The 15,996-nt window shown below is 38.2% G+C and overlaps 2 protein-coding genes across 8 annotated transcripts in view; both read right to left on the reverse strand.

Annotated features, from left to right (window-relative positions):
* The window catches only part of LOC101174943 (disks large homolog 5), a 39,031-nt gene extending 37,962 nt beyond the window's left edge, over positions 1-1,069 (reverse strand). For 4 of the 5 annotated variants that reach the window (XM_023963102.1, XM_023963099.1, XM_023963101.1 and 1 more), the window contains exon 1: positions 308-1,069. In XM_023963102.1, coding sequence (XP_023818870.1) covers positions 308-611 — 304 coding nt within the window. In that variant the 5' untranslated portion in view covers positions 612-1,069. The remainder of the gene's footprint in view (positions 1-307) is intronic. The other variant, XM_023963100.1, reaches the window with a different exon arrangement.
* A 1,764-nt stretch (positions 1,070-2,833) lies between these two features.
* On the reverse strand, positions 2,834-15,035 carry LOC101174691 (annexin A5). 3 transcript variants are annotated; one of them, XM_020709550.2, is made up of 15 exons: positions 14,910-15,035; positions 11,276-11,545; positions 10,960-11,033; positions 8,864-9,082; positions 8,608-8,695; positions 8,368-8,462; positions 8,145-8,258; positions 7,874-7,964; positions 7,722-7,801; positions 7,554-7,610; positions 7,153-7,246; positions 6,928-7,023; positions 5,684-5,742; positions 5,285-5,407; positions 2,834-5,185 (listed from the first exon to the last, which is right to left on the reverse strand). In XM_020709550.2, exons 2-15 carry the CDS (start codon positions 11,541-11,543, stop codon positions 5,126-5,128), a joined length of 1,518 nt encoding a protein of 505 aa, XP_020565209.1. In that variant the 5' UTR covers positions 11,544-11,545; positions 14,910-15,035; the 3' UTR covers positions 2,834-5,125. The 3 variants fall into 3 exon arrangements, with proteins under 3 accessions (XP_020565209.1, XP_011482725.1, XP_011482726.1); XM_011484423.3 differs by having other exon boundaries at positions 8,864-9,088; XM_011484424.3 differs by lacking the exon at positions 14,910-15,035 and adding an exon at positions 14,745-14,846 and having other exon boundaries at positions 8,864-9,088.
* Positions 15,036-15,996: the final 961 nt, after the last annotated feature.

The raw sequence follows: 15,996 nt of genomic DNA on the forward strand, positions 1-15,996 counted from the left end.
AGATCAATGCAGTACTTAAATAGCAATGGTGGTGTAAATAAAATGTAAAAAAAAGTCAACTTAAGACATCAAGTTCTGCTCTCTAGTACACATTTAGTAAGTTTTAACAATGACTGTCTGAGAAAAATGCAATGTTCTGACCCTCCAATGCACAAGGAGAAGTACTATTTATTTCGTTTTCAGTGGACAGGAACGTTTGCACGCAGACCTCCTACACCAGACCACCCAGAGAGCATTCACCGTGGAGCCTGGCTGTGCAGGGCTTTCTCTGGGCTGATGGTTCGGCGGGTTCCAGTGAGGGTCTTACCGGTGGAGTGGTCCACGGGTCCCCCACCGTTGTGGCCGAACAGGGAGGCGTACAGGTCGGGGTATGCCTTCTCCAGAGCCGCACACAGGTCGGAGAAATGGTCGTTCTCCTTGTTCATCAGCATCTTCAATAGGTGGTCGACTTTCTCGGCGCTGGACGAACAGTTCTGGTCCAGTTCGAACCTGTCGAGTTGAGTCAAGGTACCAGAAACGATGAGCAGCTCGATAACTCGATCTGCATCGGTTATGGACTCCAATAAGTTCTGGTGGCACTGGTCGAGCAACTCTTTGTGCTTTGGCTCCATTGCTATTCGGTGTAGTTCCGTAGCTTTCCAGCTAACGCGGACGGCGGAGTGGATGGAAGGTCCTTTCCGATCAAAAGTACCGAGCGATTTCGGAACTGAACTTATCACGGGTTGCAGAAGTTCGCCGGAGCCACCACGGCATTAGGTCGCACGGGAGAACAATTTTTATAGCATACTGAGAAAGGCACAAGAAGCCATATTTGTTGCCCAGGGCTGTTGACTGCACTAAACAGCGATACATTTTGCCATCTCACTAGACTAGCTTGTAGCAGTTCAGCTTGTTTTCCGGTTCCCCTCACAGTTCGCTTCGGACGAACACGTTTTTCTCTTCCTCTGCATCGTTTCACGCGTCCCTTGCCGACTCCACTGCTGGGAAAACTCACGTAACTCCTCCGCTAATCCACAGTTACACTGTATCCTCCGCCATGTCTGAGCAACTCAGCAGCTGCTGCTCTGTGTCAATCAACGTTCGGTTCGATTACCGTATATGGTAAAAAGGGGGCGGTCCCTGAACAAAAACACACCCATATTTTTCAATGGGCGTAAACATTACTATGTGGTACGTCAGTGGAAAAAATAAAAAATAAAAAACATATGTCCATGAAAAGAGATTTGTTTTGTGTGTTAAACTAATGTAATCGTGTTTCGGATACACGTGTCTACATGTTCTGTGTATGTGTTTTTTTGAAGCGAGAATCGAGAAGGAATAAGAGGTGGTTGGTTATTATTGCCTGAAAAATGTGGCACTAAAAATAAAGTCAAAGAAAATTGTACATAATATTGATCAACTTTAGCAACACTTTCACAGACTGAAAGTAACTGTAGCTTTTGCAATATCTCCTGAATCTGCACTAAACCTCTTCCATCATTACACATTTTCTTTTGATCTCTGGAACAAGTTAGAACGAAATAGTAAATTAAAAAGGAATAAAAATCATATTTGTAGATAAATAAATAGATATATTCAGTATCTATTTTAGTTTTGATAAAACATACAAAATACTGTTATGTATGACCTTTTAAAACAAATTGTATATACATAAAAACAGAATAAGGCAGATTTCTGCCAATTTTAGGGGGATTTATCACTGAATTTTTTAATAAGGTTTTTTAAGCATTTTTTTCTTTTGTTTATTTTTCCTTATTATTCGATGTTTGCCATTTTTTAATCACATGTCCCTTGCTGTAATTGTTCTGTGTGAACATGCTGTGGTCATTGCTGTCTTTTGGATACACTTGTCTATTTTTCTCCGTAAATGTGTTTTATATTCAATAAGTTCTTTTTAAGAGAATTGAAGAGGATACTTACAGAAAAAATATGTAACTTTCTATTCAAGGAAACCTTTGAACATAAAAATAAATTCTCACATTTAAAATAAAAACGTTTAAGCTTTTAATCAGTTTGACATTCCTTTTGTCATTTAGATTGCGTAAATGTATATGATTGTGCATAAAATAAGAATTATTAGTCAGACCCCATTAAAACTACTATTGATATGATTTCTATGCTTTTGATGTTCCTTCAAATCAGGTATCTCAATAAAGCATTTTCTATAATAACATTAAGATATAAATATATGTGATATATTCATCCCCTGCATAATACTGCTGCTGTATCCTCAGGCTTATGCGGCATGCTGTGCTGCCACCAATTTCAGAGAATACCTTCTGTGTAAGGGATCAGATGTGAGCGGACGGGACCCTCACGAACAAATGAGCAATAGGTGAAGATATGAAATGCAAATCAGAGAATGAATTTGAGATACCGTATGATAATGATGGCTGCACTCTGCTTGCACTCCACACCTGAGAGAGGACCGTTGGCACAGAAGCATGATTCTGCAGACACACCTCTGAAAGCATATGCCCCTTTTTCATGCATGCGCCGTATCTCATTCTGACATCTACAACCCCCTGTCTGCTCGGTCTCGCTGCCATGCTGGCTCTATAACTTGTGCAACCATGTGCTATTCCTCAGATGAAAAATTAATTACAATTCATTCACATCAAAGGGAAGTGGATGCCTGCTGCTGACAGAGACTGGGTGATTGTGTCTGCATCTTGGTGCAGAGGATGCACACAGACAGTCTGAAGCCTTTTTATCTGAAGGACAGGAATGAGTTCATTATTTAGACAAGTGAATGGGTGTTTATTGGCTGTCTGGGGCTTCTCTGACATATTGCTTGAAAGATTTGTTTTCAGAAAGCAAAAAGGAGCCGATATTAGCCTTATCTTTTATTGAAGAGAGTGTCAGGGAAGATATACATCATTTACACTTGGCCTATGGTCTCAAACAGAAGATTTTTTATGGCTTTATTTCTGCTGCCAGTCTGAATAGACTCAACTAACAGCGTCTGAAACATTAGAGGCGATACAGTCGGTTTAGTTTACATTCACCGTTGACATCAGTTTTTGTACTTTTTCAGGAAAAAGATGTTTGGTTTGGCAGATTACAAAAAAAAAAACAATACTTGACAACATTTAGGGGGAACTCAATTTCAAAAGGAAGCAGTGATGCGCTCAAGAAGGCAAAAACTTATAAGTTCTAACTTGCATTTCTTTTCTTACCACGATGTGTGTGTGTGGGGGGGGGGGGGGTTTCTTGGCACTGTACGGGTTTTAGACAATACATTAGTTCAATGTCTTGTCTTTTGTTTTTCTAAAACTTGATTGTTTTATGTAAAGCACTTTGAATAGCAGGATTTGGAAATAAAGTTTTTCTTTGATTTCCCCTCTAACCTTACAGGAAAAACCTAAAGCATGTGTTTCGCAATATTCTGCAACACTAGACCACTAAAACACAGTAAAAAAAAAGCCTTAGGTTTGACTATTTACTTTTTAATAGACAGCACATTCTTGGAAGAATATTTGTGAACAGAAATATTTGTCAAGTAATTGTAAAGTTAGAGTATTGACAAGAATATATCAAAGCTTTTGAGACGAACCTATAAAGTCTATGAAAACAAGTCAGGTAAAGATAAAGCCTCCAACCTTTATTTTTTTGGCATTTCTAGCCAGTTTCACAAGACATGACATAAAGAAAAAGTCGTTCAGCCTGGCTTTGCAGACTTATTTAATGTGGCCCGCTTTATGACTGCCATCAATTCCCTGAGGCTTATGCCAGGTTCTTTACTGTAGCAGAGTTAACTCACACTGCCTGCCGAAGCCAGTGAAGTGCATCACTGCATCCATACAGTCAGGGCAGGTCCACAGCTTTTAAAGCGAAGCCAACAGAACCTAATAAGGCGTAGAGCTCCTGAAGCAACAGCTGGACATGCAGGCCTTAAAGAAATTCTCCGTCTCTATTGATTGAACCACCTGTGAGGTATCATAAGTATTGATTGTGAGACGTCCTAAGTTGAAATTTTGATCACAATTATCAACTATCGTGTGGGAATCCACATAAATGATGCACACCGATGTACATACTGTACTTAAGGGAAGCTGTAGAAACTAAAAATAAAATGTTCCACATATAAAGACATTGCCAAAAAGGCCTTGACTGCTGTAAACTACTGTAAAACAACATTTTGATATTTTTTTGAAGGCAAATATCAAAACTCAAGAAAACATAATGCTGAGCATAAAACAGTAACAAATGGGAGTTTCTTCTTTAAATAAATCACAAAGAAATGAACTAAATATTTAAACGCAAACATGGTGTAGAGATTTGAGAAGTGAAAGTCACAAAAATGATCAAATGGAGGGGGTTAAAGCTGATTTAAAAATCTAGCAATGAGAATAAAATTGACTTTTTTTAAAATTCAATGAAATTTTAAATTACATTTATAAATAAACTGTAAATAGGATATTTCATTTAGTCTACATTTATCAGCCATTACTGGTTTTCCTGTTGAAATACAGTTTCTTTGCGCTTCTTTTTCTCTGCATTATTGGACATTTGAAGACACTACTGCGTTTTCCACAGTAGATTTGCAAAGGTTTGCATTAATAATTGTCCATGTTGGTTGAATAAAAGAAGTATTCTAAGATAACTATTGGTCCTAAAAAAAATTTTTTTCCAAAAAACGAGCAATTAGACCCCCTTTTTTTTTAAAAATCAAAATTGTTCATGATTTTCACTCTTCATTGAATAGATTTATAGACGCAAACATTAAATTTGACTTAGGCACTAAGCTGCTATAAGCCTACATTACATTCTCCGCCCAGTATGGCTCACAATCACAATCCATGGCACATCTGTGTGAGTGTGTGTTTTTTCTAAGTGTAAAAAAATAAAATATATAGATTAGAAAATTAAATTGAAGTGCTTTTAAATCCATTTCATGGCCATTTGTAATTAAATGTATCGTTTAGTAAACCTATAAAGAAGAAGAAAAAAGAAACCTTTAGCTGAAACACAAGTAGAAAATGAATAATGTGCTGCTGGAGGGCATTTGTATAACTTCATAAATGTTGCATTAAAAGTATTGTAATGGCATGCAAGCTTGTAAGTTGTCTATATTGCATAAAGATATTCCAGAAATATTGATTTATTCGATATCTGGTTGTTTTTAGTCACTGCCACCGCAGAACTTCAGCAGAAGCTTCTTGTAGTCTCCAGATGTGTCTCCCTGTAAAAAATAAATGTTCCTTACATTTTATATTTGTTTACCAAAAAAAAACAATACTAAAAGAATATGTTATGCATTAATTGTGTTATGGATACTTACAGAAATGGCTGTGTACAGAGATTTGCCATAATTTTTGACATATTCCTTCCGGATATCCAGCAAGTCAACCTCTGAACGGGAGACCATGATCCGGATCAGGGTAGTGTCTTTAGTCCCGGCTCCCTGTGAGCAAATACACAAACACATAAAACAGGGGTGGGATTGTTTAAGTTATCTTCCTTTCACTCCCTTTCAAGCAATCTTTAAATTTGATGTCTAAATATCCTAATTTTGATACGTCTTTGTATGAATGCATAACTACTGATTGTAATGTTTTTGTGTTTTATTTTTTTACTTGATTGCTTGAAATAAAGCATTTCAAATCAAATAAAAAAACATACATTGTATAAACACTGTGTCTATAAATTTGAAGTAAAGTTTGGAAAATTCTTATCAAACCTTCATTGCTTTATAAAGTCTCTCGGCAAAGTAGGCAGGAGTGTTCTTAATGCACTTCACTGAAACACAGAAAACAACAGTCTGTTATTAAATGTACATAGAGGGAAGATTATTATATGAATACTAAAGCTACCAAAAACACAGCAAATGTACTCAACACAAGATGATGATTAGAATGTAACACAGGTGGGAAAGAAAATGAAAAAAACAGAGCAGAAGCTGGCTGAATCAATATTTGTATTTACTCTGGATATTGAATTAGCAAAACATAACATTATATCTTGTGACTTTTTTTATTTAACTTTATTATTTGAATGAAAGAACTGTCTATCAAGGTGTCATACCTATAAGTTTTGATCAGAAACCTCTGTTAAAGATTGTTAGTAATTTAAATTGAGGGGAAATTACTTTGTTGCATAAAAATAAAAAAAATTGAGAAAGTAATTTTAATTGTCGTTATTAATCATTTTTAAAGAGACAATAGTGGCATAGTGGGGCAAAAAAAGTATTTGACAGTCACTGATACTAGAAACCTAAAAAATTGAGATAGCTACCGGTAATGTTTATTACAAATTCACTTCAAAAGGGAAGGATGGAAAAATTTCACCTCTGTCATTGTTAAACTAAGGTTACATCACAAATGATGGACGGAAAATTTTGTCAAAACAAAATACTTATTTTATGCCCCATCATGCAAATCAATAATTATTCATAATGTAAAACAATATGATTTTTGTTTTTTTGCCCCACTGAACAGGCAGATTTTTTCTTGCTGCAAGATGCCTAGTGGTCAAATATTCAGACAGCTTTCAATTCTTTGTTATCTTTTTGACAAATGCAAATGAGAAAAAAACCATAAAACTTCCACAAACAAACTGAAGCACAGAAACTGTGTTAACTTTGAACACTGCAGTCCACACCATTTGACTAGCAAACTAAAGAACAGATGAAGAGTACCAGTGGTTAAATGTACATGAGTCATAAGTTACTGTACCATACGCCTGATAGATGTTTGCAAAAAGACAAATGAAAGAAAAACATTAATTGCAACTTGACACAAGAAGCTTGAAATTCATTTAAAAAAAAACTATAAAACACTGATTACATTTAGTGTGGAACCATAGAGACAGTTGGAAGTTAGATTGGCAAATTGTGGGATTAAATATGTCCTGTAAGAAATTCTCTTTACATTGAAAAACAAATGTGAAACTTGTTCTTGTTGTTGTGAAGAAATGCATTCTCACCAACTGCCAACATGCCACTCTCAAGGTCTCCAGACATCTCTCTGCTGATGCTCTTCTCAATGTCCCTTCCACACATCCTCTGGTATTCATGGAACACTGCACACACCACAGTTCACTTTGTGGTCAGCTTTTAATAAACCTAAGACTTAACATTTATACCTAATTTAGTTCTTTATAAAATATTACATTTTATTTGAGGTTTTTTTGAAGTACACGATTATCTACCTGCTCTGAGGTGAGGTTTGCTTCTTGCACATAGGATGGCATTGAATTTGGACTCATCTGTTCCCAGTTTATTTTCTCCAGCAGCATACAGAGCCTATGAGAGAAAAAGAAGTAAGAAGAAAAAAAAGTCTTCAGTAAGTTTAAAAGTTTCAAAGCTAAGGTTAAATAATGTAACACACCCGAATGTTTTTGTATTTTTTGGTCCAAAAACAACTAAGAACTAAAATTAGATTTAATTTAATAAAAAAAGCTTAGAACAGCATGATGCTTTTTCCTCCAACGTTTGTACTCTGATTGAACATTCAACAAAAATACCCAAATACACAAAGAAAACAGCAGAAGATAATGTAGAAAATGTCAAAACTGTGAGTGTTGTCTATAAGCAAAGAACTAAGACTGACCTGAGCATCCTGTGCAGCGAGGGAGGCATCCACCGTCTCTCGTTCATCCCGGTTTCCCTGCAGACATAAAGCAGCAAAAACACAATTAGAAAACAGGCTAGTAAATCAGTAAGTAGGATAAATCATCAGAGTAGCTTCAAATAAACTTTAGATAAAAAGTGGCCATACCTGAGCAAGAGAAATCAAGAGCCTGCGAAAGTGCCCTGAGGTGTCCCCACTAATGGAGTCTTCCAACGATTTTTTATATTCTGAAATTACAAATAAAAAAATGAAGAAACAAATATACAGCTATATGCTTTAGGAGTCCCGCTGCATCCCACCTTGTTTATAAATCCGATTTATCTCTTTAATTTCAGCATTGGAGCGAGAGGACAGGATCTCTATCAGACAGGCCTCATCAGTGCCTGCTCCCTGCCATGAAAACAACATGTAGTGTGAGAATATCTGTAGGCTAAAAACATTTTATGTATTATTTTATACAAAAAATGTTTATGCAAAAAGGCAAATGGCAATAATGTTTATTCCAATACATTTAATGATTGGTGGTTCAGAATTTTATTCATTGATTTATTTATTTTATTTATTTTTTACCTTAATGGCACTGTGAAGTTCAGATGCATCAAACTCAGCAGGGGTCTTTAATGTGGCCAAGACCAGCTTCCTAAAGTCTCCAGACAATTCTGAATGAAGATCCTTCACCAGGTCCTAAAGGTGAGAGATCTTAGACTCGTACTTGTACATAAATATCTTAGAAAAAAAATAAATCGATGTGACCAAAACATGACATTATTTAAACCATGAGCAAGACGGTTACCTTCCCGTATGAAGTTTTGTAAGCTCGGAGCAACGGCACACGCTGCTTATTGGACCGGCTCCCCAGCAAGTTAATTATAGCTTGCTCATCAGTTCCTAGAAAGACAGACATAATTGTAAAGTTAGAAGTCCATATTCAATAAAAATACAACATTTTACATCTCTGCTTTTTTCCCACATAAAGTAATTTTACTTTTTCAATATTATTTACAACAGGATCATTTAACTTCATACGACTCACCAAAGCCCTTCATGGCCTTCCGCAAAACTTCCACATCTTTAAGGGGATCGGCACCAGGAAAGTCAGTGATGGTTCCCCCAAGTCCTTTCTGAGATCAATCATTACAATGCCAATAGTGTTATTACAAAATCATGAGTTTGCTTTTGAAAAATATATTTTTTGATTTATAAAAATAGCATATTCATGTTAAAAAGTTGATAGATTTATAGCAGCATTTGTTCATATTGAATCCTTTCATGTTGATAATTGCTCTTACAGTTACAGGAGCAACTGGCATGGCCCCTCCTCCATAGGCTGGCATGGAGGGGCTTGCAGACGGGGCACTCGGGTACCCTGGCATGGGTCCTGGGGCCATTCCATAGCCAGGCATAGAATGATTGGGTGATGGTGCATTGGGGTATCCAGGCATTTGAGGGGTGGGCTGACTGGGATATCCCATGGCAGGCCCTTGGTTTGGGGGCATGGGTCCTCCTGGCTGTGGCTAAAAAAAACACATGATCAGGAATCAGGAATCAGGAAACTTTATTGTCATTTTATCATGATAAAACGAAATTAGGCTCTCTGGTCCCGGGCCAGCCGTTTACATTCAGACATAAATAATATATATCAATAATAATGTCAGTAAATATCAGTCTGTTATGGTGTGGTTCCTGATGAGTATTGCACAGAAGTATTTTTCAAATTGCACAGTATTTTATGTTAAGTATTGCACAGCCCTGTGATATTGCACTTGGGAATTAGCTTCTTGTCCATAGGGGGGGGGGGGGGGGGGGTGCAGTGATCAACTGGAGTTAAGCAGTCTGACTGCTTCAGGAAAGAAACTGTTCCTCAGTCTGGTGGTCCTGCTCTTTATGCTCCTCAGTCTCCTGCCTGAGGGGAGCAGGGAGAACAGAGGGTGTGAGGGGTGGGTGGGGTCTTTCAGGATGCGAGAGGCCCGTTTCCTGCATCTGGTCGTATAGATGTCAGTGGTGGACGGCAGGCTGCAGCCCACAGTCCTCTGTGCAGCTTTGGTCACTCGTTGCAGAGCTTTCCTCTCTGCCGCAGAGCAGCCGCCGTGCCACACCGTGATGCAGGAGGTCATGACGCTCTCCACCACACACCTGTAGAAGGAGGTCAGGACTGGGATCCCCATCCCAGCTCGCTTGAGCCTCCTCAGGAAATAAAGGCGCTGGTGTGCCTTCTTGACCAGGCAGGAGGTGTTGGTGCTCCAGGTGAGGTCGCTGGAGATGTGCACGCCCAGATACCTGAAGCTGGAAACCACTTCCACCGCGTCCCCTCCGATGTGAATGGGGGGAGGGGGGCATCTGTCCTTCCTAAAATCCACGATCATCTCCTTGGTCTTCTTCCCATTGATGCAGAGGTTGTTGTCTCTGCACCAGCTCTCCAGATGTTCCACCTCCTGCCTGTAGTCAGACTCATCGTTGTTGGAGATGCGTCCAACCACAGCTGTGTCATCCGCAAACTTCACGATCAGACAGCTGGGGTGACTCGCTGTGCAGTCGTGCGTCAGCAGGGTGAACAGGAGGGGGCTCAGCACACAGCCCTGGGGGGAGCCCGTGCTGAGGGTGATCGGGGAGGAGGAGACGTTGCGGATTTTTACAGACTGTGGTCTGTCTGTCAGGAAGTCCAAGACCCAGTTGCACAGAGTGGGGCTCAGTCCAAGTGTGTGTAGTTTCTGGGTGAGGGTCTGCGGGATGATGGTGTTAAAAGCTGATGTGAAGTCCACGAAGAGCAGTCGAACGTACGCGTTCTTGTTCTCTAGGTGGGTGAGGGTTGTGTGGACCATGATTGGATATTAGGGAAGATATTCCACCGGCCTTCGAGATAAAGAGACGGGTACACCCCAGGCAGTTAAGTGCAAAATGATGTGTACAGAAAAATGTTTGAAAAAAGGTTAGTGATGAGCTGCATAAGGTGTTTAAGCAGAAAAGCATTGAAAACATCCAGGAGAGTATTCCTCAAGGAAAGGGGGTGGGAAACACCCACCTACATCATATCTACTGACTAAGGTTGTGACTTTCACAGATAAACCAAACCTTTGGAACATCTCACTAACATGAAACATGACAAACTAACATGAAAAACTAACTAACTAATGACATGAAACTAACATGACTTTATTTCTGGCTTAGGTCGTTTTAATTTAGACATTTGGACAATTCCAGCCTTTGAACAAAATTTGAAGCCAAAGAAATGGATCCGGAGTGTCAGAGAGGGAGGACCAGTGCTTCTCACACGACAAAAACTCTGCCGGCCGCACCAGAGCTGGACTGGATGCAGTGTGTGCTAAGGGTAAGACCCAGCTCCCTCTAGAAAGCCCTAAATCCCATCACTACTACGGACTAAACTTACCATGTAGCCAGGGTTGGATAGCTGGCTCATTCCAATAGATGGATATCCACCTGCAGGGCCTCCACCCCAACTTCCTGGAGTAAAAAAAAACAAAAAACACAATGGCAAATATCCAATTACAAGTTTATTTTTAATGGAAAACCAATAACACATTGATATTTTCTTCATCATCATCAGCAGCAGCCTGTCACGCCACTGCTGGCGGGTGGTCTCCACATCTTACTCCACTCAATCACGGTTTTGGGCACTCTGATATTTTACTAGCCCAAAATACGCAACTGAATATTTTTTGTTAAGAATATTGCAAATAGTTTACCTGGAGGTGGTGCTGCTGGATAACCCCCAGGCTGCGACGGGTAGCCTCCAGCCTGTGGAGGATAAGCTCCAGGCTGAGGAGGATAACCCCCTGCCTGAGGAGGGTAAGCTCCAGGCTGAGGCGGGTAAGCGCCAGGTTGTGGTGGGTATGCGCCAGGCTGTGGTGGATATCCACCCGCCTGAGGTGGATAAGCCCCGGGTTGGGGAGGGTAAGCCCCAGGCTGTGGGGGGTATCCACCCATCTGAGAGGGGTATCCTGGGTAACTCATTTCTACAAACAAAGAAATAATAATCAATGCTGAAGCCAAAAGTCATTAGAAAATCCACAATAATAATTTGGTGCAGCTGCATTGATAAAAAGTTCTATATCTAGTGATAACACCTATGGCACACGTATGTATTATGTATTACTCGTCAAACATTGAGACTTCTATCAAGGGAACTTTCCTGTCCCGGACTAAAGCTTGTAAACAAAACCACATGACTAAAGATCTCTTCAGTCATTGGTCAGGCATAACGAGGGTGGGGCAAAGCAACAGGAGGCAGCAATTGTGGAATTTCCATATCTTGATTTATTGTGTAGATGTATGGGGGAATAATTATAAAAGTGCACTACTTCCAATCCTTAAAAATGTGCAACAAGAAAAATACGTAAAGTAGATTTTTGAAAAGACACAAACTATTATTTTGTACATCTAAAGTATTCATGTTTTGTTTTTTTTATTTGGTGGATTTTTACAAAGCGTAACTCGTTTACAAAACCGGTAAAAACATATTACCATGCAGCTTCAGAAAGGGAGAGGCGTTAATATCTGAAGGGAACGGGTAAATTTTCACAGCAGATGGCAACAGTCTTCATTACTTTGTATACCTTTATCCCAAGTATGAAGACTATTGCCATTAAATCTGTGATTTTTTAATATGGACTATTATTTTTAAATAATGTGATGACATTGGAAGACAGCGATCATATCAAATCAACCAGCTACAATAAGGAAATTCATTTTTGAATGTGTAAGCCAGGCAAAGTCCAAATGTGGCCTGCATTCAAATTTCCACAGGTCCACAGGCTTCTTTCATATGAAAAAAAAAACAAAAAAAAACAATGAAATCACGCCCAGTCTTTTCTCGAAACTAGATGTAGGATTTCTCGATTGTGATTGGCTGAATTACGTTGTAAGAAGTTGTAAACGTATAGCTACATCACCACGTGACCCTTTGTAGGTCATTTTTATGTCAACTGTAAAAACAAAAGGTAAATGTTGACAGGGAGGGCCACTGCTTCCAGGACAAGGGGAAAATGGCATATTTATTCAGTGAAATATGAAACTATCTGCCTTATATGCCAAAAAACTATGGCTGTTTTCAAGCAGTTTAATATCAAGAGGGACTAGCAGATGAGACATCCTGTCTAAAACAAGCTAACAGGGAAAGAACAAAAATGACAGTAATTTTGAAAGAGAAAAGTATTTACCGGTATATGTTTTTTCTTCTACTTTTTTATGTGAAGAAAAGAAAGAGTATATAAAAGTATGCCAATGTAATAAAATGTTCATTTGTGTCAAATGTTACTGAAATAGTTAAAAAAAAAAAAAGTAAAGTCAAATAGTTGCCCCTCGAACATTTTTATCACAGAAAATCTGCCCCCTCATTAGACAGCCCTGGTGTAAGGCGTGAGAATGAAAAGGTTTTTTTTTTGATTGAACATTTGTAAAATACTATACAAAAATACAACATTTATAACAATACAATATGAGAAAAAAACAGTTCTAAATACTTAACATTTTTTGGATATTTTGAAAATCTTAACTAATTAGAACAAAATGATAAGTAATATAAGTTTTTCAAACAACCTGGGGTTCAATAAAAACCACATAAAACAAGCACAGAAGGAAATAAATAAGTAACTAAAAGTAAGAAAGAGTAAAAAAAGAGTTAACTTATGTCACTAATCCAAAAGACTTAATTATTGCTGGAGTTCAAATTTCAGTAAGAACTCAGGTTTTTATTAGCAAATTTACTTTTGTGAATATGAAATTTAGCCATGAATAACTACATATTTATAAAAAAGAAAGCATCTGGATCTTTGCGTTCAAAACTATGATTTTCAACTATGAATTTGAAAATCAGCAAAAATAGAGTTGGTGATGAATTTGTGGATGTTTTTCCATAAATTATAAAGGGAATTCCGGAATAAATGAGAGCATGTTTCAGGTTTCCTTTGGCAGAAAGTACAACTGATGTTTAAGTCAGCTTTAAATTTAGTAAAGTAATGCATTACTGGATAAAACCTGTGTATTAGTTTGAATGAGATTTCTTTGACTTTGTTTGTTAAGAAGAATGTTTGTGCTAAAGACTTTTTTCCATTCAATGTTAGATATAAAATAAGCCCCAAAAAAGTAGCTGATGGAACAGAAACCAAATTATACTGGAAGAAAGCTCTGATTTTTGAGCTCAACTGTTTAGTAGAAGTGTAGCAGAAACTACATAGAGGAGATTTGAATTCATCAGGAGGAATAAGAGTCAAGGGAGGAGTGCTGTAAAAACCCTGAATAACATTCAAAGGCCCAGACGGTTCTTGGGATGTTATACTGCATAATAAATTCTGAGTAGTTCCATACCAACCCAGGTTCTTTGAATAGATGACTGAGGAAAATGATGCCATTATTGAACCAGCTACTTAAAAACAGAGGTTTGTTTTTTATAAACAACATTACAGTTATTCCAAATACTCCAACTCTGTGGAGAAATGTTTTGTTTGTAAATAAATGCCCAAGCTAAGAGATTCTGTTGATGAAAGTTTCAAAGGGATTTTTGGAATACTACCAACAGCACAGCAGGAAGTTATGGCTACCTAGCTTTGAAAATGCAACATGTAAGTTGCAAATATTAGATGCGGGGTGGTTATTAAGTATTTCTTTGAGTCTTTTTCTTCCACCCACTGACTCCCTTTTCGAGCCGTTATATTACCCGGATTCCAGTTTAGCCGACGTACATTAGTCCAATTGTGTCCTAAAGCTTGACTTTCCTGTTTCATAGTATTGAAATTGTTCTACGGTCGGTTTTTTTTTTTCGCCATTTCCTTCTTTCGAGCAACGTTCACTGCAGCGCGTTAGCGTAGCTGCAGAAAAAGAGCAAAGCTACTTCAGCTTAAATGTTCAGCCTGTTCATGTCAAATCGTGGGGGAGAAACAGCCTACGTCATATTTAAGTTTATAATTAGTCGTGACAAAACCCACAAGTGTTGAACAAACTGTACTGAAGTAAGCTAGTAGTGTTGGCTTATCACAACATAACCGACGGACACAAAACTAGCTTGCTAGCTGACAGATAATATTATTACGTGGCTACTTCAACTTAATTCGACAACATACCTTACTTTTTGTTGACTCATTCATAACACAGTTCATAAAAATATGACAGAAATTCGTAACCAATCATGGAGAGACTACATAGGAAGTACTTACTTACTAGCGATAACGTAAAGCGAGAAGGTGGTGAAGCTACGTCGAAGTTACAAAAAACCACACGACGGTCTCAAAAAACATCCAACATTAAAAAAAAACACACGGTGTAAACAAATGTATCACTAACTAATACCAAAAATGATATGTTAAAGGTATTTTTAACACTTACTGCTCTCCAAATGCCCTGGTGTCTTCCCGGAGTTCTATCTAGTATGGAGGACTTGAGTGTATTTACGTGATGTGGGCGGGGCTATATTTTCCATATGCGAACCACGCCCATCCAGCTTTTCCTCACAGCGACCATAAACAAACACGGCTTAGCGCCTGTTATACTATGAAGGCGTGGCAGAATGGAAACGGTGACAAATCGGGCCACATGACAATTAACAACAGGTCCATTGTAGGACACGTATCTGTAGATATGTTGAGTAATTTAACCCATGACGTAATGCAAAGCTCCTAAAGCCAACTTTTGATCTCCTATCTTTAACTTTGCGCCTATACATATAATCATTGATCCACTTAGACCCACTTAAACAAAAATGTTTTTTAACAAGCTCTTGTAGTATTTTTCTCATGATCAAGTACATACATTAAAATAATAAGGATTAAAACTGTTTCTGAGCATTTCTTTATTCATATCACGGTGAATCAAGAGCAGATGAAAATAAAACGCTGTAAGGAAAATATATCTTTTATAATTTCACAAATTTTGCCGGGCAGGCCACAAGCTCCCTGCTCTTCCTCATCTGGCTCAAAACTCTGGCAGGATAGCTCTGTTCTCACTGGGCATTTTGGTTTCACCAGTAATGTTAGGTTAGTGGTGTTGTAAGTAAAGTAAATATTTACTTCTATAGCATCTTTCTCAGAGAGAAATCACAAGTACTTTACCATAGTAAAAAGAGGAAAATTACAACAAAGTCATCATACACATATCACAGACTAAACAAAGTAAAACACAGTAAAAATTGACTAAATTAGATCAACTAAATGCTCTTCTGAATAAAAACATCTTGATCTGACTTTTAAAACACTCAATGTAATTACAAAGGGAGGGTGCTCCAAAGACAAGGAGCAACAGCTTGAAATGTAAGGTCTACTCTGGTTTTATAGTGGATTTTTGGGGGATTTGGAAAAGCTTGTGGTTTGAAGACCTCAGGGCCAAAGAATAGGGGATTAAAAGGTCATCAAAGTACGTATGAGTTTGTCCATTGAATGATCTACAGATGAGAGGTAAAATTTTAAAATCAACTCTA

Source organism: Oryzias latipes, chromosome 15 (genome assembly GCF_002234675.1).
Source record: "Oryzias latipes chromosome 15, ASM223467v1".
Lineage (NCBI taxonomy): Eukaryota > Metazoa > Chordata > Actinopteri > Beloniformes > Adrianichthyidae > Oryzias > Oryzias latipes.

Excerpts from the sequence above, each read along its gene's own strand:
- LOC101174691 (XM_011484423.3), bottom strand. The coding sequence starts at position 11,543 with ATGAGTTACCCAGGATACCCCTCTCAGATGGGTGGATACCCCCCACAG. Across the intron at positions 11,034-11,275 it reads TCCAGCAGCACCACCTCCAG|GAAGTTGGGGTGGAGGCCCT; the intron begins GTAAACTATTTG and ends TTTTTACTCCAG. Across the intron at positions 9,089-10,959 it reads TATCCAACCCTGGCTACATG|CCACAGCCAGGAGGACCCAT; the intron begins GTAAGTTTAGTC and ends TGTTTTTTTTAG.